The 25,756-nt window shown below is 32.3% G+C and overlaps 1 protein-coding gene across 1 annotated transcript in view; it reads left to right on the top strand.

Moving 5' to 3' along the window:
• Positions 1-2,315: 2,315 nt before the first annotated feature.
• The window catches only part of LOC140445376 (juvenile hormone epoxide hydrolase 2-like), a 36,869-nt gene continuing 13,428 nt past the window's right edge, over positions 2,316-25,756 (top strand). The window contains exons 1-2 of the mRNA XM_072537354.1: positions 2,316-2,745; positions 18,960-19,335. Coding sequence (XP_072393455.1) covers positions 2,560-2,745; positions 18,960-19,335 — 562 coding nt within the window. The 5' untranslated portion in view covers positions 2,316-2,559. The remainder of the gene's footprint in view (positions 2,746-18,959; positions 19,336-25,756) is intronic.

Raw genomic sequence — 25,756 nt, 5'->3', positions numbered from 1 at the left:
ATTTATCTTCTAATGGCTTGTCTTGAAAAAGACAAGATATTTCTTACATGACAAAAATATAGGTCGAAGTAAAACATCAGATTGTAGTTGAATAATATCTCAGCCACAGAGTATAATTGGAACAGCAGGAAGCAGCGCCCCAAGAGCACTAAGCTCTCGGAGAGAACGTGAGGGACTGACTTGCTGACCTGAAAATCGCCAATATTTATATGCGCTGTTCGAGCGATAAATAGGGATTTCCAGGTCAAGAACCAATGGGAAAATTCGAGGCGCATCGAAATGCGTACTAGTCCACAGACTATGGCATTCGATCACATCCCCCCTCCTCTGGAGACTCTGCGGCTGGGAAAAATATTTATTGAATAAAAATACAATAAAAGATACATGTGAAAATACACAAGAAAATATGCATAAAATATAAGTAAAAATGTTCAAAATAATTCACACAACACTGCACTACTTACGGGGAGAGGTCGGTGGTGATGACGGCATCTCAAGCTCCTACAGGTCCACCCTCTGTCGGCGTGCCAACTCCTCCAACGGGTTCGTCTTCTTCTCGGTCGTCCGGATCCCATCTGCCTTATCCAACGGGGTTTCGTAGGGTACCAGTGTGCCGAAGCCTACGTGGTCGTCCAACCACTTTCGGTAGGGGGGCGATGACTGGATCTACTCCGAGACTTCCATCGGCATCTGGGGCTTCTAACTTCGAATAAGCCTGGCTCGTCAAAGGTGTCTGCACGTCGAAGTCATCAAGTCTGCAGAAGATCTCGATGTCGGAGTGTTAAGAGTATTGCTTTCTAACACTACGTGGTTCTCCCCATTCTTCTCTTGACTTCAACCCATGTTGAAGTCAATGGTGTGTTGCCTTCTATGAATTCGAGCTGGGTCGTGGGTTCGGATTTAAACCACGTTGTCGGGCGCCATGTCACCTCGGGGGAACAAATAAGGGTCTAACCACCTTCTGTTATCTCCGGGTGCTCTGTAGAGGGCTTCGAATATCGCAGTCGAGAGCTGCTCTACCCAAGTCCATTTACTGGGTGTGGACTTGTAAATATTTATCTTCTGATGGCTTGTCTTGAAAAAGACACGATATTTCTTACATGACAAAAATATAGGTCGAAATAAAACATCAGATTGTAGTTGAATAATATCTCAGCCACAGGGTATAATTGGAACAGCAGGAAGCAGCGCCCCAAGAGCACTAAGCTCTCGGAGAGCCCGTGAGGGACTGACTTGCTGACCTGAAAATTGCCAATATTTATATGCGCTGTTCGAGCGATAAATAGGGATTTCCAGGTCAAGAACCAATGAGAAAATTCGAGCCAATTCGAGATAAAAAAATAGAACCAACTTGCCAATTTTGAAAAAGCTTCTTATTAAAGATGAGCTATTAAAAAAAGTATATCGAGCATACCCAATTTACATTGGCCAGATAGCTAGAAAAACTGCGACCATGGAACTATTAATTGCTAGTTTATTTATTTATTTATCGTATGGCATACAATAAGAACACATATTTAAAAAGCAATATAAAACATTACATGGAGTATTACAAACGAACATCTAATGCATTAATATAGTCTAAAACATTTTCGGTCGCATTCAGGAACTCGTAAAAAACTCCAGGGAACCGCCTTCGGGGGCATTCTTCAACAATGTGACGGACGGTCTGTCGTTGCGCACCACAGTCACACTCCGGAGTAAGGGCTTTTCCCCTTTAGCAATTGCCCTTTTCCCCTTTTCCCCTTTAATAATTCCCCATTAATTGCTAGTAGAAGGAAAGGTAGACGGCCAAAGACCAAGAGGAAGATCTCCTTCACGATGAGCAGACCAAATGAATACTCTGGCGGGAGAATCTCTACACAAAGCTGTCCATACGGCCAACAACAAATGGAGACGACAAGCTAATAATATTTAGAGTGTCACCACGACCTGTCAAGGGCTCAAGGAATGAGCAGGAGGATAAAGACTTTTCATAAAGGTAAAGACATTATTATTTATATCTGAGCTGAATTTTAGAATTTTTTTGCTATCATATTAGCTGGAGTTTAGATCAAGATAACTGGATTTATCTGAAGATAGCGATTTATCTGTAAAATTTGGACTTACATCAAATTTTTCGTAAAGATGTATATAAAGTTTAAATATCTTTCATAATAAACAAAGTTCTAAACATTAAAGGAATGAGAAAAACTAGAATGTGAGTAGTCAACTAATAAAATTTTAATATTTTTGCTTCCAGATTCAACACGTGGCAACAAGTAAAGTATAATGTACAAGGACGTATGTTTTGCGTTTATTAGAGAAGCAAAAATAAACCGAGTAAAAACAGTTTCCAAAATTACTTCTCTTTTTATGTTTTCTAAATTATCAACATTCTATCAGTTCGTAGATATATCAAACTAATTATATCGCAGTCGATAAGAAACTGAGTGCACATTGTCGTTTTTATCTACTATTACAGTATTAATTTTGTACACAAGCGTTATTTAACTAATTATTTGTTTAATATTATTACTGTAAAGTGTTTATCGTTACGTCGTGACCTAGAACGCAATAATGGTCGCGAGTAGTATTAAAGTTAGCTTATTTTTGATTATATTGTCTACTGTTGCGTTTTTCGTCCATCGGTTTCTGTACACAGTGCCGCCTATTCCACAATATGAAGAAAAATGGTGGGGATTGGAGGAATCGAAGAAGGTGGATAAGAGTATTAGACCGTTCAAAATAAATATGTCACAAGAGGTAAAATTATTTTCTTAATTAATATTAATATATTAATATACAGGGTATACAGGGTAAGTTATAAGTATTGGAGGAAAATGTAGATGTGTGTTCAGAAATCCAAAAAATATTTTTACTTTACCTTACAGTACACGCAGTTTAATTTTGTGTATCAGTAGTCGCCCACGGTCTACTACACCGGTCATAAAAATAGTCCTCTGGATGCATTTTGTTTAAATTTCAATAAAATAATTTATTGTTTGTAGTTTTTTTTTAACAATATTTATTTTTATTGACATATTTTATTTATTTAAAATGTTTATTTACGTAGCACAAAAAATAGTCCACAATTTTTGTTTTAGTTCGATTTATTCTCTTTTTTACTAAATAAATTACAATTGGCCCAGTGTGGTTAAAAAAAAAGGTGGAAAAATATTTCGCAGATATCTGAAGCTTTTAAGACATAGGTGGAGGATACTAGATGATGAATAGATGAAAAGATACTCCTAGTTTTACCTTGCGTTTTTTTAAGCAATAATTTATGGTCACAATTTGATTTTTTGTCTATAAATTTTTTCCCTTATATTTTAAATAAACAATATTTGTCATTTTTTTATGTCAAGAATATCTTTATTTTTCCGTTTTTTTAATTAAAATTGATAAATAATTTACAGCGATATTTGCAAAAAAGCAGTTTTTTTTGGACTAATTTATAAATTTTATTAATTTTTTTATTAACAAAATAAAATGGTATTAATGCATTTAAACATCAAGGAATTACCATCTTTTAGATTTGTGCGAAATTTCCCCCCGATCAGTCAAATATTTTATAAGTTACTTAATTTGTTTATCCCTGAGGCTAATTATTTAAACTATTGAGCTTGCCCTATGCATGATGCTAGACACACTTAGCAAATTTTATAGGATTCTTTAAGACTTAGACTATCTCAGAAGTTAAATGCATATTGAGTTTTCATCGAAATTATTTACAAAATAAACGTTTGAAAAAGGGGTATGTTTTTTACTTATAAACAATTTTAATAACTTCTATATTTTTCAAGCTACAGACTTGTACGTACAACCATTGGATAGCTGGTAAAAAAGCTCACATTAAAAGATAAAAAACCTTCTATGATCAATAGGAACGAAGTTAGTGACTATTTTTAAAAAAATCATATCTCCATTGTTTATAAACATTAAGAAGTAAAATTTGCACAAATTTTGAACGAAAATCTAAACTTTATATTGAAACTTATAGCTATAAAATTTATCTAATTTTTCGAAACAACGGTACTTTCGAAAGATCGACATAGGAAAGTAGAGAGGATATCTGTTTCAGCTCGGTTTTTTTTTTCGGTATCGGAACTTCAAATTGCAACACGTAGGAAAAATTTACATTATCTCGGCTTCCTTTGCAGCTGCAAGCCTCTTTTTTTTATTCTGGGGTAGCTCGTCGAAATATGAATAACTACATAGTTTTCACTGGCCGGGAAATATGGGAAAACTCGGAAAAATTGAGTCCATTTGAAATTCATCCTAAATACTTACTTTTTTTTTTAAATTGCTCGAATAGTCTGTGGCAGTATTAATAATGATGACATAATTTTCACCCCCCATAAATCTCGGAAAATCCCGGAAAATCAACATATGTTTTTTCATTTTATATCAATGATGTAATAATACTTATATATTTTATAAATTAAATTTCAGGTAATTTTTTACACAATATATTATTATATTCCTTATATTAATTATAATTGTTTGTATTTTTATAATTAACAATATTGATTTTTATTCCATTTTTCTTACAAATATGATATACAATATTAATCTAATCTGTCTTACTGCTTTGATAAAATAAGTCGATTTTTTCATCACTTGCCTTATTAAATTTTGCAATGTTTATTGAACTTTACTTTTTTTATTTTCTTTACATACATTGGTTTAAAAGTTAAAATTTGGTTCATTTATTCGACTTCACTGTCAGGTCTGAACCTTTTTGTTGCAGGTTGTTTGTCTTCACTTATTAAGTCAGTCGTTCCATACATTAACATATTAATGGGCGATCTTAATGCCAAGGTGGGTCAAGGTAAGGTAGGAGAACAAGTAGGAAAATATGGGCTTGGAAACAGAAATGACAGAGGAGATCGATTGATTCAATTTTGCCAAACTGAAGACTTCGTAATAACAAATACCTTTTTCAAATTACCTCCTCGACGGTTATATACATGGACATCTCCACAAGATACCAAAGAAAAAATAGTGAGAAATCAAATAGACTACATTATGATAGCAAGGAGGTATCATAATGCTGTTAAATGTACTAAGACGTACCCAGGAGCTGATATAGGCTCAGATCATAACCCGGTAGTTACTGTGATAGAGGCGAGACCAATAAAGATTAGAAGACCACACAGAAAGGCACTAGATTTAAATAAACTTAGAAACAAAAATATACGACAAGAAACAGGAGAAGAAATAAATGAAAACCTCCGTTCAGTGCAGCAACAAATAAGCGATACAAACAACGTTAACCAAAAATTAAAGTACATAAACACAGCTATACAAACAGCAGGAAAGAAATATCTTACAAAAACAACAACAAAGAATAAGGGGTGGATGACAAAAGATATACTAGACTTGATGGAACAAAGAAGAAAGATGAAGAATTACCCAGACAAATACAAAGAAATAAATAAACACATAAAAAAGAGAATAAAAGAAGCTAAAGAGGAGTGGATTAAAGAACAATGTGAAGAAATGGAAACCTATGAGAAAAAGTACGATGCGTTCAATATGCACAAAAAAGTAAAAGAGATAACAGGAAGAATAAAGAAATGTCAAATAGGTAAACTTAAAGACAAAGATGGAAAACTTATTGTAGATCTAGAGAATAAAATAAAAAGATGAACGGAATACCTGAATGAATTATTTGAAGACGATAGAAACAACTTAACTCAGATAATCAATGCAACTGGGCCAGATATATTGAAAGAAGAAGTAGAATACGCAATAAGAAACGCTAAAAATGGAAAAGCAAATGGACCTGATGAAATTTCTACAGAACTGTTGAAGCTTTTGAATGATAAATCCGTAACCATAATATTAAATTTTGCAGCGAAGAGCTAAAACAGTTTCCCCTCCACTTTCCTATGTCGATCTTTCGAAAGTAACTTCGTTTCGAAAGGTTTTAAGTTTCGAAAAATTTGATGAATTTTATTCATCATTATACAATTCAATATAAAGTTTAGATTTTCATTCAAAATTTGTGCAAATTTTACTTCTTAATGTTTATAAACAATGGAGATATAATTAACAAAAACATTGTCGCTAACTTCGTTCTTATTGTTCATAGGTTTATTTTTTTTGTTAAATGTGGTTTTTTTTACCGGCTATCTAATGGTTGTACGTACAAGTCTGTACCTTAAAAAATATAGAAGTTATTACAATTGTTTATAAGTAAAAAACATACCCCTTTTCAAACGTTTATTTTGTACTTAAATAATTTCGATGAAAACTCAATATTCATTTAACTTTTGAGATAGTATAAGTTTTAAAGAATCCTATGAAATTTGTTAAATGTGTCTAGCCTTATTCTTAGGGCAAGTTCAATGGTTTAACTAATTAGTCCCAGGGATAAACAAATTGAATAACTTTTAAACTGTTTGACCGATCGGGGGGAAATTTCGCACAAATTTAAAGGACAGTAATTCCTCAATGTTGAAATATATTAATAACATTTTATTTTGTTATTAAAAAAATTAATTAAATTTATAAATTAGTGCAAAAAAACTGCTTTTTTGCAAATATCTCCGTAAATTATTTATTAATTTTAATTGAAAAAACGGGAAAATAAAGATATTCTCGATATAAAAAAATGGTATAAGTATTGTGTATTTAAATTATAAGGGAAAAAACTTACCATAAATTATTGTTTAAAAAAAACGCAAGGTAAAAATAGGAGTATCTTTTTATCTATTCGTCATCTAGTAACCCTTACCTATATCTTAAAAGCTTCAGATATCTGCGAAACATTTTGCCCTGAAATCGATGATTTTTGTATAACCAGACTGGGCTAAATCAATTTAAAATTAGAACATAACATATCAATGCTCAGGAACTATCTTAAACAAAAATGAAACTTTATTTCACTAAGCTTTATAAAAAAATATAAGAGATGGCAAAAAACATAATAAAATTGAGCCGGAATATTGTTACAGTCATTGCAAATTGGATTTACACGTTCCAAACAAAGATACGTTTTACAAATCGAACAAAAATATTTAGCTTTTCTATTCTTTTTCCATCCACAGTCACCACACCTCCTAATTGCTCTCGGAGTTCGTTGAACTGGCACTTCATCCAAATCACAGATCTCCTTTAGTCAAACCTTATTGTCTTTAGTATATAGACATTTTGGCTTCGATTCTCCTAGTAGTTGTACATAAGGCTAAATGCTAAATTTTTCAAAACTTTTTGTCGGGTCTTTGTGGAATTTGATAGGTTACAATTGTAAATAACAAAGGAATTTATTACTGTAACATTTAAAAGGCTGTACAAAACAACCATGGGCTATCTTCTACCACAACGTGCCACATCATATCGGGCTCATAAATTATCTACGCTATCCACACCGCTTATTGTGCTGTTATATGCTAATATGATTTCCGGTTTGCCAGTTACAGGATCAACGTCGTCTCCTTGGTGCATAGTGAAATATAACAGAACGTTTTTGTTTTTTTTTAGTTCATATGACACTAGTGTTCCTCTTGAACCAAACCCAAATCTACTAGAGCCAATAAGTCGTCCTTGATTGTTAAAGAAATATGCAGGAATTTCTCTTCTATTCACTTTTATTGTTCCCAAGAGAGTTAAACCATTTTTCTTCAAGCTTATACCATAATCCACGCTGGTGTACCAATTGTCGGTGGTAACATTTCTTTTATATTCGTAGAGATGTTGACAGTACCGTTCCGCCAAAGCGTCGGTAATAGTGTCTGTAATTTGTTTTTTAACCAGGAGGAGTAAACTAAAAAGACATATTCATACCCAAGAAAGTTACTAGAAAAATCACCCAATATATCTTCCTTTTTGGTTGATTATTTTGGCCTAGCGGTAATCCAGTAATTGATTCTAACCTAACTTTGTTTTTTTATGTTTGAATAATAATTTTTTCTAATTCACTTCCAATATATATTTTTTTGTTTTGTTAATCACAATAAAAAAATGTTCGACATTAAAAATTATTTGCAACATATCAGTATCAAATAGATTGTTCCAGATATCTAAAATATCGGTTTTCTGGAGATCGTATGGATGATGCAATAATAATGTTTGAAAAATTATATCCACGCTTCCTTAAAGGTCGGACTAAAGATTAATACGAACAAGACGCAAATAATGACTAATCTGATGCTAAATCGAAATATTGTTGTTGATGGAAGTGATATGTACAGACTACATCGTATAAATACATAGGACATGAAATTCGGTTGGGCAGAGATAACCAGACATGTGAGCTTCCACGTCGCATAGGATAAGCCTGGGTAGAGTTTGGTAAATTAAATTATGTATTTAAATTGGATCTGGATATACCTTAAATGGAATTTTTTGACCAATATTTGTTACCTGTACTCACTTATGGAGAGGAAACAGTAAAACTTACAAAAACGGTAGTTAATAAGATTCGCGTGACTCAGATGCCTATGGAGCGCCAAATGTTGGGTGTCTCTTTGAAAGACCAAATCCCAAACGAAGAAATACGTCGTAGAACAAAAACAACAGACGCTATCGAAAAAATCGCGTCGTTAAAATGGAATTGAGCAGGACACGTCGCCAGATTATCAGATAACCGATAGACAAAACGTATTTTAGAGTGGAGACTAAGGCAAGAAGCAGTGCGAAGCAGAGGACGCCCACCAACTAGATGGACTGACGACCTTAAACGTGTTAGCAATAACTGGATACAAGCCACACAAGAGAGAGACAGATAGAAAGAGCGGAGGGAGACCTATGTCCAGCAGTGGACGCATACAGGTTAATGATGATGATCGCTTTGCTCCAAGTTTTCTTCTACATTATCTTCTTCTCCTGATTCCCCTTTATCATCATACTCATCACACGTCGAAACTTCTTCAAAAAGAGCTAACAATATTTTTTGCTCTTTTTCATAATCCATAATATCTGAAAAATAAAGTTTTATTATAAAATAATTACTTACAGGTAACAAAAATTATATTACTTTTCTAGACGCACACGGTCCACTGCACCGGTTTTACAAATTACAAACTTACAAAGGAACAGAACCAAAGAAACCCAAAAGCTTCCGATTGGCTTTAGAACTGACCGTCATTGACTCCCACCGGTGTTCTTGACAAGCTGCGTCTACTAAAAGGTTAACAATAATGAGTCTAAGATTGTTCGTTTCTGAGCAACAGGGTATCACTTTAGTAGAAATAATATATTTTTATTCATAAATGAACCATTTTTAAATATCTTCTTAAAGATTGAGAAGTACTTTATTTTGATAACTACTATCACAAATTTTGGTTAAATGGATCCACCTACTCAAAATGTATCCGGATCATCATCATCATCATCATTGGTGCTACAGCCCTATAAAGGAGCCTCGACTTTCCCAAGTCTATTACGCCAGTCAGTTCTGTCCATTGCCAACTGTTGCCAGTTTGCTGCACCTATTTTTCTACCATCCTCATCTACACCATTCCTCCATCTGAATTTTGGCCTACCTCTACTTCTACTTCCCACAGGTTGTGACATAAAGATTCTTCAAGAAGGGTTGTTCTGTTGTGATCTTACCAGATGTCCTGCCCATCTTAGTCTTCCTATTTTTATAAGGGATACTACGTCTTTACCACCAAATATATGTTTATATCTGTGATATATCTTGTAGTTGTACCTCCTTCTCAAAACACCATTTTCATAGATGCCACCGAATATTCTTCTCAAGATCCTTAGTTCAAATATAAGCAGGAGGTTTTCATCTGTCTAGGAAATGGTTCATGTCTCCGACCCATATGTCAACACTGGTTGTAAAAGGGTTTTGTATATGGTTATTTTTGTTTTTTGGCTTAAGTTTCGGCTTCTCATATGTCTACTCAGTCCAAAATAGCATTTGTTTGTGATGTTTCTGGCTCTATTGTTGGGTGTTGATGCCATTATCTTAGTTTTCTTCTCATTTACTTGCAGGCCCATATTTTTACGCCCATTTTTTATAGCCTTAACCAATCTTATCAGTTTATCGGGAATGTGGAATTCATCCACGGCTTCATACAATTTATTTTTTAAGACACTATCATAGGCCGATTTAAAATCTACGAAAAGATGGTATGTGTCGATATTGAATTCATTGGTTCTTCCAGTATTTGCCATAGCACAAAGATCTGGTCTGTTGTTGATCGACCAGGCCTAAAACCACTTTGATATTCGCCAAGAAGCTCCTCTGAATATGCACTCAGGCGACCATATAAAATACTCGAAAATAGTATGTATGCTGTATTAAGGACGGTTACTTCTATGTATCCGGATACTTCTAAACAAAGAACGATTACTTTCACTTGTATTGGGATACAAATATCCGAAAAAAATTTTTTATTAAAATCTATTAAAATGGTAGCGCATCTCTAACTAAAAATTCAACTTTAAGCAAAAAAACGGAAAATGAACTACCTTGTGCCACTTAACATTTTGGAATATAGATTTGGTGATTGTATGTACATCATAAATATTTTTTGGAGCGATCAATATTTTTGTTTTTTCTTTTATCGGCGTTTAAAAATTTTAAACACTGAAATTAATTTGTATTTCCCGCCACCTGCGATTTTCGTAAAAATAGTTTTGAAAAGCACAAAAACACTTTAATTAAAAAAAAACAAAATCTATTATAATAAAAAATTAGGTGATTTATGGCCAAAAAACAAGTTTTGGCGTCTCATAAAATTTTGAGGTTATGTGGCAATATTTTGGGCTAAAATTTCGTAAATCCTCTTTTTTTTAAGGCCGCACATTACCTCAAAGTTTAGGGTCAAGTTTCTGCTGGGGCAATTTTGACATTCTTATGAGGCTATGCCCTTTGTGTCTTCACGCCTTACATGTAGTTTGTACAAGACTATGCATTTTTATAGTAGGGTGGCCTAAAAATAATGACCATAAGATGCTTGTTCGTTAAAAAGAAAAAGTAAAAAGAAAGGATAGATGGTAGTATTTAAAAATATATCTGAATATAGACAGTATTATACAGAAAACGTAGATGAGAAACATACATTTTTTTAATGGAATCGGCCTTTTGTTTAAATATATCGGTTTACAATAGATCACATGCTATACAAGTCAGTTAAAAAAATATCCGTAAGGGGCGCTTACGTCGAGGTTTGGTATTAAATCATAAACTCATATTATTTTGTGATATATTGGACTTTTTGAACTCAGTGGTTATAATAAGTCTAGTGGCAAAACTTTCCACTATAATAAAAAAGTTACCGCGACATTTATCCTACAGTATTTCTCTAAATAATACTGTGGTGTGGAAATGGATAAACTTGCATTTATCTGTTTTAATCAAATTTTAAGAAGTCTCAGTGTATATTTATTTTATCTTAAACAAAATACTTATCATGTACAAAATGGTGTGCATCATTACTTCGTGTTATTTTTAGTTTTTGAGATACAAATACCAATAAGCGGATCTTAAACAACATTCAAGTGGCTTGTAACAAAATTTGGTAAACATTTTTCAATTGGAACTACAACTGTAAGCAATTAAATAAATCTTCTGTTAGCTATCCATCTTCTAGGTACCTATATAATTTTAAAAAAGCTTTAACAAAAAGATCCACCTCGATGATTCACATATTTTTTTGCTTTGTCAATAAATAACTATTTTTTTTATTTCTTGTCTTATACTTAACCAATGAAATAACAAAAATTAAATATTGTTTAAGTCTTACATTTTCCAAGTTTATAACAAATTATAGTTGATAAATAGTAACAAGTCACAAATATTATAATATGTAAAACTAATAAAAAAAAATAAATGATGTCCCACCAGGAATTCAATTGATCAATATAGGTAGATCTATCGATAGGAAAATAATTTTCACAAAGTATTACTTATTGTATTTTTAAAATTACAAATCATAAAACAGTTATAAATATCTTAAAGTTCCGCATTCTACTGTAATTTTTCTATCTGAAATACTGCCTCCGTAAACATCAAATACATATAATTTCACCTTTTTCAGAGTATTAGTATTATGAAGGTATTGGTTCCATAAGAAGGTACTGCATATTGTTTAAGAATCCTTCATTGTCATAGAAAAACAAGACAATAACAATGCGATAAATTTGGATAAGTATTTTTTAACTTACCCAAACTTATAAAGGTATAACTTTTATCTGAAAAGGGCCTGAAACAGATTTTTGTGTGCTTGCTGATACTTTTTTCAGACGTGATAGCGATCAACCATCATTTTTGTAAAGCTTTATTCAAGGAGAATGTATGAAACCTAACATTGTCAGTTTAATTGGAAACTGAATTGCATTGTGTGTCGAAACAATTAAAATATCCTTAGTAACTTATTAAAACTTAAATCACTTACAAAATTGCAAAACAACTAGGAAATAAGTACCAAGCAATGTAAATAAATGGCAGAATAAAATGAGGTTACGGTTGAGTACCAAACCCTGACGCTAGCGCCACCTACATGCATGTGATCTATTACAATTTATTCACATTCTACAGGCAACTGCAGCTGACTTACAGATAAAGTCTTCATCCAACCAGTAAACTATACCTCCTAAAAATCTTATTATTTTATAGACTGTATGTCAGCTCTAATTTACTTTCCCAATTTTACGAATCTGTACGTTGTTTCATTACTCTCTTTCTTGTTGTTATTTTTAAATTAAATCGAAATGCGTTACTTTTCGCTTTTTTCTCAATCAGTTATTTCCTTAAATATATAACTTTATTTCTTTTCACCTGTTTGGTAGGTAATCCACGACAAGTTTGGATACGTAAATATAGAGATTTACAGATGTTCATGGACATATACAATTCAAGGTTTTAACCATTTTTTTAATGTTGTACAATGGGTAAAAACAACATTAAGCCTTTGGTAATAGTATTGTTGTAAAAGCAATTTGAAAGAAAACAGTGCTTCTCTAGTGCCAGCTCCTAAATCTAAACATTGTCATCATCAGCATCATCATCATCCAGTCTTAATTTATCACGTCTACTGCTGGACAAAGTCCTCCCTTAAACTCCTCCATTCTTTGCGATTTTTTGCTCTTTGTTGCCAATTTTTCGTGATACGCCTAATGTCGTTAGCCCAACGTGTAGGTGGTCTTCCTCTACTACGTTTGTCTGCTCTTGGTCGAGCAAAATTACATATTGGAGGCCAAGAGCAGACTGAACAGTGTATCTCCACTTATATCTCTACATTTTTTGTATATCCTCGCATAGAACAGCCTCATAAATGCCTTGGGAGCGTGATTAATCAAACTCATTAGGCTGTATATAGTCTTCGTAAATTTTGGGAGTCGTTTTCTTTGGTATAACGATAAAAGTTGACTATAACTAATCGGATAGAATTAGTCAAAAGTCTTATATTACATTAACAAGACACGCAAGTCTCTTAACATCGACTTGCCTTAAAATTTCGATGTAAACTTTATCATAACCTAAACTAATACCACTTTTAAATTGATTTGCTGCATGTTTAACTTCACATTTTAAGGATTCTTAGACAACTCATTTATTTCGTATTATTGGAATAACTATTTACACATAGGTCGTTAAAAAGGTTTCAAGTTACCTTCATTACTTACTTCTTTTCTAATTAAAATTTTTCAGTTTTGTGTTCTTAAAAAGTTATAAAAAAAACGATTTATTTTAAACATAAATTAAATTTGGTTGAAAATTTATGTACACAATGGCGAAAAACACAAAACCTTAAAAAAACATATGCCTTTTAACACCCTTAACGTCTTCTTCTTTTTCTTAGCCTTTTGTCGTCCTTGTTTGGACATAGGCCTCTCCCAACTCCTTCCATCGGTCTCTATCCTGAGCAACATATTTCCAATTTGTTCCGGCTGTTCTTTTAATGTCATCAACCCATCTCATCTGTGGTCTTCCTCTTGGTCGTTTACTTTCGTAAGGTCTCCAATGTTGTATTGTAGTATTCCAACGTTGGTCTTTTTGTCTAGCAGTGTGGCCCGCAAAGCTCCATTTAAGTTTGGCAATTTTTGTTGCTATGTCCTCGACTTTTGTTTTGGATCTTACCCAGTCGTTCCTTTTTTTATCTGACAGTCGTATACCTAACATTGCTCTTTCCATTGTTCTTTCTGTTGTGGCTAGTTTATTCATGTTTGCCTTGGTTAGGGCCCAGGTTTGACATCCATATGTCATGATAGGAAGGATGCATTGGTTGAACATTTTGCTCCTCGAGTATTGGGGTATTTTGCGGTTCTTAAGTATCCAACTAAGTTTTCCAAATCCTGCCCATGCTAGTCGTGCTCTTATAGTAATTTCCGCACTTTGGTTCTCTTTGTCAAGTCTCAGGATTTGGCCTAGGTAGATATATTCCTGGATTTGTTCTATCTCACTGCCATTTATAGTTATACGTCTGAGGTCATCTGTGTTTGTCATTATTTTTATTTTTTTCATATTCATTTTTAGGCCGACGTATTGGGAGCTGGCTGCTAGTTCCCCCATCATAATTTGCAGTTCCTCGAATGTGCTCGCTATAATCACTATGTCGTTAGCGAATCTGAGGTGGTTTAACTTGTTGCCATTAACGTTAATGCCATAGGTTGACCAATTTGTAGTTTTGAAGACGACTTCTAGACCCTTAACGTACACATATATTTTTGTTGAAAAATATTTGTTTATTTAAAAGTTATTCGAATTGTTTATTAGAAATTTGTTTATTTGATAATGAAAAACGCGGTTGTTTCCATCACCTAAGAACTTTTATTAGCTATTTGTATAACAAGGGAGCAATGTGCTATTTTTTCTCCCGAGGAAAACGCAGTTATAAATATAATTTTTCCACCTACCTCAAACGTCATTTTACTATTTTTAAATAATTTATTTATAGAGTTAACTAACAAAGTTTATTAGAGAACTAAAAATAACAAGTAGGTACAATATAACTGTATTTTCATAATTGTGTAAATAAAATGTGCAATGTATAGCAGTGGTTATTTGAATAGCACTAAAAGTGATAGCTGGAGCCAACATAGTTTTTGTGATTTTTTCAATAACACTTTTAATATACACTTTCTCCTATAATTTGGTTCGAAATTTTTTGCTTTTTTGCAAGAGATTGCTCTACATACCCTTCAGCGATATTCGTAGACTTCCAACATCCATGTGGCGTTAAGCAAGAATATCTCCTCTAGAATTTGCAAGTAAACTAATCCATTTTAGGACGTAACGTGTTGGATACCATATTCGCTATAGTGACTTTATTGACATCAGCTCTAAATAATGATGTAGTCGATTTTTCGTACCGTTGTCTTAGATTTTTCAGTCATAATGTTCTTCTTCTGCCTGGACCACATTTACCTTGGATCTTTCTCTGAATGATCAGATGTAAAAATTCATATTTTTCAGGGTGTCTTATAATGTGACCAAAGTATTCCAGCTTGCATATATTTATTAGACTGACCAGTTGTGTTGTTTGCAAGCAAAGCATATAACCACATCTCAAAGGCTTGCAAGCGCTTAAGCATCGCCTCACTTAGGGTCTACACTTCCACTCCATACAGTAGGTCTAGAAAAATATAGCAATACGTCATTTGAAGTTCTCTATTCCTCCCGAATCCCCCTCTATACCTTCGTCAAAGGATCTAGAGCTCTAATATTACATTTCATGAGAGATCTCACGTCTTATAAGATCGATTTGTAACTTTTAAAATTACAAATTGTTATATCAATTAACTTAAAGTAAAGAAAACTTATTAAAGTATTAACAGTGTTTAAAAAATTATTTTACAAAAAATTAAAATTAAAAGAACCTAGACACATTATTGTTAATTGAGGAATGCAGTTCATATCAATAGAAATAGTATAATTTTGTTTTTGTATTTAAAAACTTTCATTTTAAAACAAATATAAAAAAAGTATTTTTAATAAATTGAACCACGTGGTATTGTAGTTTTAGTTAATTGAGCATTTTAATGATCCTCACTACTCATCTTTATTTGCTACATAATTTACCCATTTTTTTATAAAATCTAATATTTAAAAATAATGCTTACATATAAATAACAGCTCATTAGGAAAAATAATTAGTTTTTGCTTATGTAATATGCAGATTAATACACCATACTAATTAATATTAATATAAAAAATATACTTGCGTGTATTAAATAATACAAAATATAAAATAAACGTCCTCTTTAGTCACGTGCACAGTGCACACTTCTTATTCTAACGTCTACTTAATAACTGTTCCTCAAGTGTGATTACTACAAAACTGACTCTGCATTTATTATTATTTTCTCGAGATTGCCCAGATTAAAAAAAAAAACATCAAAATTGGCCCAGTACTCCAAAGGATTTTTGAAGTTATACTTCTATACGCGCGTTCGACGTTAGAAATTTGTATGGGAGTGAATCGGCAAAATCATTACATATGTAAGATATAGGTAAGAGAGAGGCAGAAGATATATTTTCTCTCTCTTTCTCTCTCGAGAATAAAAATGTTTTTTTTGTAAATATATTTAATATTTATTCATATTATGATTATTATTTATTAATATTATAATCATGGTAAATTAAACATATGCGTAAGTAAGTTATGCATATTGTCACTTTGAAATACTTATAAATGTTGCATTTTAATTTGTATTGTATTATTATATTGAATTATGTTGCAGTGTATTGTATTGTATTTTTATATTAATAACAAAATAAATAATGAATTTTACTGCGGAGTATGTGTAAAAAATTTTTTTTGCATTCAACTCCTTTCATACATATATGAAAATAAAATTATATATTTTCATCAATAAATTGATTCAATCCTTCATTTACTATACTCCTATTACAGGTCAAATGTTGTTTATATACAGCAAACGATGCACCATATACCTATATAATACCTAATCCTATTTCTCTTTCTGCTCTCTCTTACCTGTAGCATTACATATGTAATGATTGTGCAGATTCACACCCATATGAATTTGTAACGGCGAACGCGTGTATAGAAGTATAACTTCTACCGGCAGTCCCACTGGACTGCCACACCCGTTTTTTTTATTGTAACATTTTCAGACGAATTCAATTTGAAGTTCCGATTTTACTTTTGAAAGCGGGTTCATTCTCCCCACCACTCCCCATATTTTGAATTATTTAAAACTCACACTTTGCAAATCGGTATTTTTAATAATAAAATAAATATTTTTCAATTTTAATAAAAGTCATTCTCAAGTATAAGTATTGAATGTTATACTTAATATTAATAAATAAACAAATGGTTAATTTCTTAAAAAAAAGTTACCTTCAAAAAGAATATCAAAATGGCATTCTTTCATATTCATTTCTCGCAAAGTTATTAACGAAAAACATTATAAACAAATTAGGCCAAGAGCTAAACTTAATTTTAGGGGATATAATTTTGGATATGGCATTTCAACTTACATATCTTGTAAATATAAATAACACTGAGCAAAATGAGATTTTATACAGTTTTCTAAGACGATGGAAACAACCGCGTTTTTAATTATCAAATAAACAATTTTCTAATAAACAATTGGAATAACTTTTAAATAAATAAATATTTTTCCAAAAAAAATTATGTGTACTGTAAGGGTGTTAAAAGATATATACACAATATGTCACTTTTCTTACTATTCGTGCCTATTTTTTATGTTTATTGCATAAGTTTTTGCAGTTTTTCGCAATTATATAAATAAGTTATCAACCAAATTTAATTGAAATTGTTTTAAATAAAAGGTTTTTTAATAATCTTTCAAGAAAACAAAACTAAAAACTTATAATTAGGAAAGGATTATTAAAAAAAATGAAAATAGTGATTTTAGGTGATTTATGAAAATCCATATTTTCATATCAAAACTTAAATTTTCGGATTCAAGGATTAGTTCTAAAACGAATTACTTTACTTTTTATTACAGTTTTATTTGACTGGCCTATTCTTCTATGTCCACTATCGGCCGTATATGCCTACCTTTCAAGGTTGGTAAACTGCTTTTCTGGAGATACCCATTATTTGTTTTATTTTTTAAGAAAGTTAACTGAACCGTACAGCTGGTGAAGGCTTTTTGATTACTCGCATTGTTGTTGAATCTATTTCTCTTTAGCTTTTCTTGGAAATGTCTTTTTTGTATGATTTAGTATTTTATATTCATTCCACATTCAAATCCACAATCTCATCCGTCATCTAGGGTTTTATATGTTCCCAATTTTGTTGCCCAAGGAAACTTTTAATAGCCATTTGTCTATTTATTTTGAGTATATTTCAGATGCTATACTATGCTATACTATTTTGTTGGCTGGCATTGCTTTGCTGGCAAAGGTTGTCTATTGCTGGCTTCATTTTCTCTTGTATTAATAGGCACCTTATGTCAAAAATAGTATATTCCTGACTTTTGCTTCGTTGTGACCAGAGATTATGGTCTAAGTAACTTTTGCGTTTAAATCGTCTATTAGTATGACGATTTTTTTAGATTTTAATGATTGCAGGACCTCCCAGAACTGCTCAACTTCGGTGTCTGTTTATCTACTGTAGGTACATTTACCCGCACTACGTTAATATTAATAGGTGTAGCGCTTACTTATAGAAGTATAATTGTGTCTGAATATGCTACTACGTTATTTTATGGATTTGCGTAAGTCTCTCGATATAATTATAATATGTCGATGTTCCTGAACCACATTATCCAGTTTTCTTGCTGCAGAGTTCGTGTGTCCCATGTTCCAATTTTTTTTTATCTTCATCATATCAAGTCGTGGGATCCTTAGCACCCTCTGGTGATCTAACACGTTCCCGGGACTAAGTGCTATTGCTTTGATGGTTCTTGTCATGATAAACAAAATACTTATATATGGATATTGACTTTATTTCCAGTTTATAGAATAATTCAATTTATTATTGCTTTGTCTAATACTATGTGTATCTAATAGTATGTTTCCTATTTCTATACTACACTAAAATTTAATTTTTATAGACACTGTTCTTATTTTTCAGGATCTTCAAGATTTAAATTATCGACTAAAACATACATTACCTTTTCAAAGACCCTTGGAGGGAGTCAAACAACATTATGGCATGAATACTAACCTCCTTAAAAATATAACCGAATTTTGGAGAACAAACTATAACTGGAAAGAACGAGAAACGTTTTTTAACCAGTATCCTCACTACCTTGTCAATATTCAAGGTCTAGACGTGCATTTCGTTCACATTAAACCAAAGGTATCGACAAGTATTAAAGTGTTACCGTTGATAATGCTGCATGGGTGGGTTGGATCAATACGGGAGTTTTACGATATTGTTCCTTTGTTAACCGCACCGCAAGAGGGAAGAGATTTTGTTTTTGAGTTAATTATACCTTCTTTACCAGGTAAGCACAATTATTACTTAGCAGGTAGTTAATAAAGCATTAGATTTTAGAAATATTCATGTAAAAGTCAATTAACTATCATTTGCTTCTATTATATACATAATGTAAGAAAACCTTTTGAACATCTCAGGTTTTAACATGGAAATTACTATGCCGGATGCGAATCTCAATATCCTTTTCTCAATATTTTGCATCTTAATGTCTATATATTATACTTATTCATCTGTTCAACGACACCTCGCTGCTTGATTTTAGATTGTAACTTCTCGAGAAGGTAAAAATTTAGATTGCCAAATGAACGTACTTAAGTTGGGCTTAGTTTATTTATTATGTGTTTTTGCTATGTTTATGGCCATGACTTGGCCAATCCCGTTAAAGAAATATTGCTCAAGTCGTACTCCTGAATATTTTGGGAGTAATATTGTTATACTCTTGTAGGATGGATTTCTGCAAGTATAATGAATTTCCGGACACCTGCTAATGATCTGGGCCATTTTGCATATTTTTTGTCTTTAATGGCCCCAAATCAAATAAAGACAAAAAGTGGTATATATGTAGACCATACAGTAGCTCCCTTCTTCTGATTTATTGTTGGAATGTCATTTTGTTGCAAATTTGAATTTTCTTTGCGATAGCGGTCATCTTGTTCAATTATGGCTTAAACTTATGCTCTCAAATTTAGCTCCCTATTACCTTGCATCAAGCCCCAGTTCTTTTAAAGTGTGGTCGAGTTGCACCTCATTTAGAAAGTATTTTTTTCTCTACACGACAGTATTTTTTTTAATTTACGGAATACCTTTGCAAATAATTTTGGATTTAACTAATTTATTGATTAAACATCAGTAATCACAGACAACATGAAATTTTATCAAATTAAATAATTAAATGTTTGAAATGACCTCCTGTGACCTCCATACAATAATACAATCTATTTTCAAAGCCTCATCATACATTGGCAAATACCTACGTTGTCAATAATCGGCAATTTGTTACAGTTCTTTGTCGCAACTCAGCAAGATCTGCAGGCGGAGTGGCGTATATCTTTGATATTAGGTATCCTCACAAAAAAAATCCAAAGGCGAAAGATCCGGTGACCTGGCCGGCCACTCTATTAGATCCATTCCAACGCCCTAGAAAACGTTGATTCAAAAATTGTACATCATAATGTGGGGTTGCCCCTTTCTGTTAGAAAGTCAGTTTATCCTCTAAAAGATTATTATCAGATTCCAATGTGTTAGTGATCAGCGGATCAACAACGTCTTCTAAAAAATTTACATAAGTTGTTGCGTTGAGATTTCCTTCAAGAAATAATGGTCCAATAACGTGATACCTAAAAATGCCAACCCATACATTTAATTTTTGAAGCGTTTGTGTATGCGTTTCAATAACCAGAATTATGTCTATTAATTTCACCATTTAACATAAGAGTACACTCGTCGAAAAAAATACGTATGTTACAATCGATGTTGGTTGTTATTGATGATTTCACTTTAATTCTTCACAAAATTGAAGCCGACGATCAGGATCATCTTCGTTTAATTGATGACGTAATCGTACTTTACAAGGGTGAAATTTATGGGATTTTTTACTTCCATAAGCACTAGATGCTATACACCCGATGCACGAGATACCGCCACTTCAACTGCTTCATTTCACACTCGACGGTCTACTTCATGCTTTGTGTTGTTAACGTCAACTATAGCTTTAAACTTATCAGTTAAATGTTTAACCTATTGGTGACGTACGTTTTTTTTTTGGTGTTTAGTATTTAAGATCCTTGCCGTAGCCTTAGCACACTGATTATTTCCATAGTATAGCTTAGCTAATTATATTCTGATATAAGGTTGAATGCCCAAATAAACGAACTTTGATCAAATAAAAGGCAGATATCGAGCACAGTTTTATTAATTTAATCTTGCCCAAGTACTTTCGCTCCCTAGAAATGCCCCTACAGATGCTCTAGGGAGCGAAAGTACTTGGGCAAGATTAAATTAATAAAACCGTGCTGGATATCCGCCTTTTATTTGATCAAAGTTAATTCTATTCTTTCTTCACTAGAATATCCCATTTTTGTAAGCCCTTACAAAATATCTCTGATTAATCAGTCGTTAACAAATCTCAAATCAAACGTGACTGTGTAAACACTAAAGAAAATAATTAGGATTCATTATCTAAAAAAAATTCATATGAAAAAGTGATATTTTTACAAAAAGAAAAAAAAATATCTTGAATAGAGTGGCGTGGTAATATCGATTTGTAGATTGATTTAATTATTGTATTGGAGGTCACTAAGAACAGATAATTAGTTAATATGGTGAAATTTTATGTTTTTCTTGTTATTATTGATATTCAACCAATAAATTAGTTAAATCCAAAACAGCCTTCAAAGTTTTTACGTAAATTAAAAAAATAGAATGTCGTATAGAGAAAAAAATTACCTTTCAAATGATGTGCCACTCGACCACACTTGCTATTAAAAAAAAAATAGGGTTGATGCGGGACAGTATGGGTTACATTTGAGGGCATGAACTTTGCATAAAAGTTCGTACCCCTCTCAATACAAATTGAAGTGTTTTCTTAAATTGTAATGAAACTCTTGGTTTCTGAGTTTCTATAGGGGTCAAATTTTTGTTGGAACACACTGTAAGGCCATAATTACTGTTAACTTCATCATTTATGTAAAAGAAGTGATCATGAGAAAAACAAATATTAAAATATAATTAGGATTTCCATTATTCGGTTTAGTAATGATCTGAGAAAGTTCTTAACGCCGGTCAGAACCATCTTTATATCGTCGGTATACTGCGAAAACCAGGTAAATGTCGGAATACCGAAATCGAGAAAAAACGTTTTTAAAGTTTAGTTTTTTATTGTGAATTAAGTAGTCAGCTTGTTTTTGATATTAGGTGTTCTAGTGAAAGATGCATATATCTGAAATGATTTTCTATCATTAGTTTGAAAAAGTTGAGACACCTATCTGACTAGTCCTAAATTTAAGTTGGAAATGCTATCACTTACCTGGTTTTACCTGTAAATCTAAATAAATCAGTTACTCTTCAAATAACATATTTAACACAAATATAATAAACCAAGTATATTATTTTTCAGTTTTGTGATCGAGATATGAGGCTTTTACTAGGTAATAGCAATGTTTAGGGTATTTGTCGATATTTATGACATTTAACTGGTTTTCCCTGAAAATTTTATTAACAGCTCTTTGTAGTTATAGTTATTATTTATATGAATGATAGGCAGTTTTATAGAAAAAACAAATTTATTTCAAATATAATAATAACAATACTATATATTATAATAATAAGAATATTATTATGAGGCTTCCTCGTCCGATTTGTCACTGAAAGCAGGCTCTGGCAAGATGTCTGATGTCTTTCACATCATTTCCCGTTGTCAAATTACGATACCACCCGTGATATTCCTCTAGTATCACTTCCACATCCTTATCACATAGCTGTACCAAATCTTTCTTTTTTGATATATTTATTGGCAAATGTGCATCATAAAGTCTCTTAAGTTCTTCAAGATTGCTTATATTAGTTGATAACTTGGCGTGCTTTTTTTTGTTGACTGCCGTTTAGTATCACCAAGGAAATAATTGAAGCTTATTGACATATCATAATTGAAATAGATTGTGTTTGTCTCTCCTTTCACGAATCTCATTCTTTTTATCTTCAACCACATTATTTTTTCGCCATTTTGGTCTTTTGTACGGTTTTTAATTAAAGTGTGAGACAAATTATTTGAGTTATAAAAGTCGTAGTATTTAAATTCTTTACATTTGTATGGTTCTATACATACTTTTTTATCATCAACCTTGATATTTTTAGTTCCCCTTGCATTTTGAAAAACAAACAAGTAATCTGGCATCCCATAGATAGATCTGTGTTTTTTAGCGGTTTCGTTACTACTAATCATAGAGTCAACTCCATATAGGAATGTCCATAGTAAAAATTTGTGTAAGTAAGTATCCCATAATAGTAAGGCTGCAATATGCTGATTACGATTCTGTCCTCCGCAGGTATCAGAAAGTAAACTTATTTCACTTACATATTCTGGAACACTTTTGATAAGAAGTGGACTATAATGCTTCCTATTTCAGAATTTCCTCGTCTACCGTTAATTTCTGACCAGGCAAAACAGTAGGCTGCATTTGGTAATGCGGCTTCATATAAACACAAATTGTAGACGCATAATTTTCGAGAATAATATAGTTGTCCACTCAATCCACTTGGAATTTGTAGTACGGCCTGTAGATCGACAGTAATTGAAACAAAATCCCACTGTTCATTAGATCAGTCGTTAGAAAATATTATTCGATATGTAATTTCGCTGACACCTTCCAGTTTCTTCTATCCACAGTCATTATATAAAGTTGGTACATTTTTATTATACTTAAATTTTTGTCCAAATATCTACGCTTTCAACTTTGGCGAATATAATGTGGGCCCATGGTAGGAAAAGACTCAATATGAGCCTTCACGATTTTTTGGGTGTCACTGCTTGTTTTATTTGGCGGTGCATGTTTGCATGGCGTTGTCTTACAAAAAAATTTCTCACATACCTGTATGTCTTGACCATTCAAAGAAAAGTAACACTTTTTGGAAAATGCACGTGGTCTTTTTAAACATCAACAAACTGCAACGACTCTCTTTTGTGGCTCCATTTTAATACGTGCAATAAGACAATTTTTCTGGCCTATGTATTCTAACTTCCAATAATCACGACATAGTCTTTGTCTGTAATCTTCGCTGAAATAACTGGCACATTTGTAAACGCACGCTAAACAATTAACTGGTTTTGGCAATTTTGCTGGTCTATTCTTTTTTTTTTATCTCATAAGGCAAACCCTTAGCACGCCTGCCTTTTGCGACATTTATTACCCATTCTTTGGAATTAGCTTTTCTATAACGTTTTAGTGGATGTACGTCTTTCCACTTTTTTCTTAGCCACAAATATAGAAGACAAGCAATTTTATTTAATAGTGTGCTTAATTTTAGCATAATCTTTTAACGTAACACCATTAAGATCATTTATGGTTTTAGCTTAGTAATCATTTCTAAATTTTATCTCAAACCGTTTTCAGGTAGAATGAAGTAAGTGTTACTTAAAGGTTTTTACTAGTCGATATGAAAGAGAAATTTTAATAAATCATACACGTAAAATATATTAAAGACACTTACCACCTTTTTACTGAATATAGTATACAGTAGTATAAATATATTGTTGTCCGGCATAATAATATATGTGGGCTTACTTTGTTTTACATGCAACATAACTTTAATTTTATGGAAGTAAGAAGCGATATATTGTTTTATTTGAAAACGAAAAATTGGTTGGGTGTAACTTATTTGTTTATTACATAAATTATCTGATGAATGGTAAGTCGTATCATTTATAGGGTTTTACCTGTATCTAGAGCGGAAAAAGCTGAGAATTTTGGTATACTTAACTCAATATTTCAAAATTTGTCATTTACCTGGTTTTCGCAGTATACCGACGATATAACTAGTGAAGTAAATTAATTTTACAAGGCTGAACTATGCGTTGTTTTAATATCCTTTATACGGTTATCAGTCGGACATCTCAATCTTATATCAGTTTTCTTGTACTCAAAGTTCCATGGCAATGTGGCCTAAAGTAGCTATCTCAACTGCTTTATTCTTTACCAGATTTTTAATTATTTTTTTTGTGCCACATATCTCTTTATCTATCGTTAATCCTTCCAAAGTAATTGTAGAGCCCATTCTTACATATGGAGCAGAATGTTGGCAAATGACAGTAAAAGGAAAGAAAAAAATTGACACGGTTGAAATGGACTACCTAAGAAGAGCTTGCCGTATATCAAGAGTAGAACGTATACCTAATTCTGAAATTAGAAGAAAAACAGAAAGAGTACATACAACTTCTGAAAGAATAGAAACTAGACAGTTAATATGGTATGGACACGTACAGAGGATGGACGACAACAGATGGCCAAAAAGAGCTGTGGAATACAATCCAAGTAATAGAAGGAAACGAGGAAGACCAGCCAAGTCTTGGATACAAGGTGTTATGGAAACCATGAAAGACAGAGCCATTGATGAAGACACCTGGAGAGATAGAAAAAGATGGCGATCGAAATGCGGGAAGCGGCAGAAGCTGTAGGATCCCCGCTTATATATATATATATATATATATATATATATATATATATATATATATATATATATATACACCTCTCTCGTTTTTGAATTGGTTTGAAAACTTTTGATCTAGTCATACGTTGCTATATTGGACTGGTACAGATTTCTAATGAATGTCACAAGGTGCATTGGTGTGCACATTTCTATTAAAATGGATAACAGATTTATCCAGCTTACACAATCAAATGCCTTTTGTTAGTCTAAGAGACACATAACCATAG

This window comes from Diabrotica undecimpunctata, chromosome 7 (genome assembly GCF_040954645.1).
Source record: "Diabrotica undecimpunctata isolate CICGRU chromosome 7, icDiaUnde3, whole genome shotgun sequence".
Lineage (NCBI taxonomy): Eukaryota > Metazoa > Arthropoda > Insecta > Coleoptera > Chrysomelidae > Diabrotica > Diabrotica undecimpunctata.
This window is presented reverse-complemented; position numbering and strand designations above follow the sequence as displayed.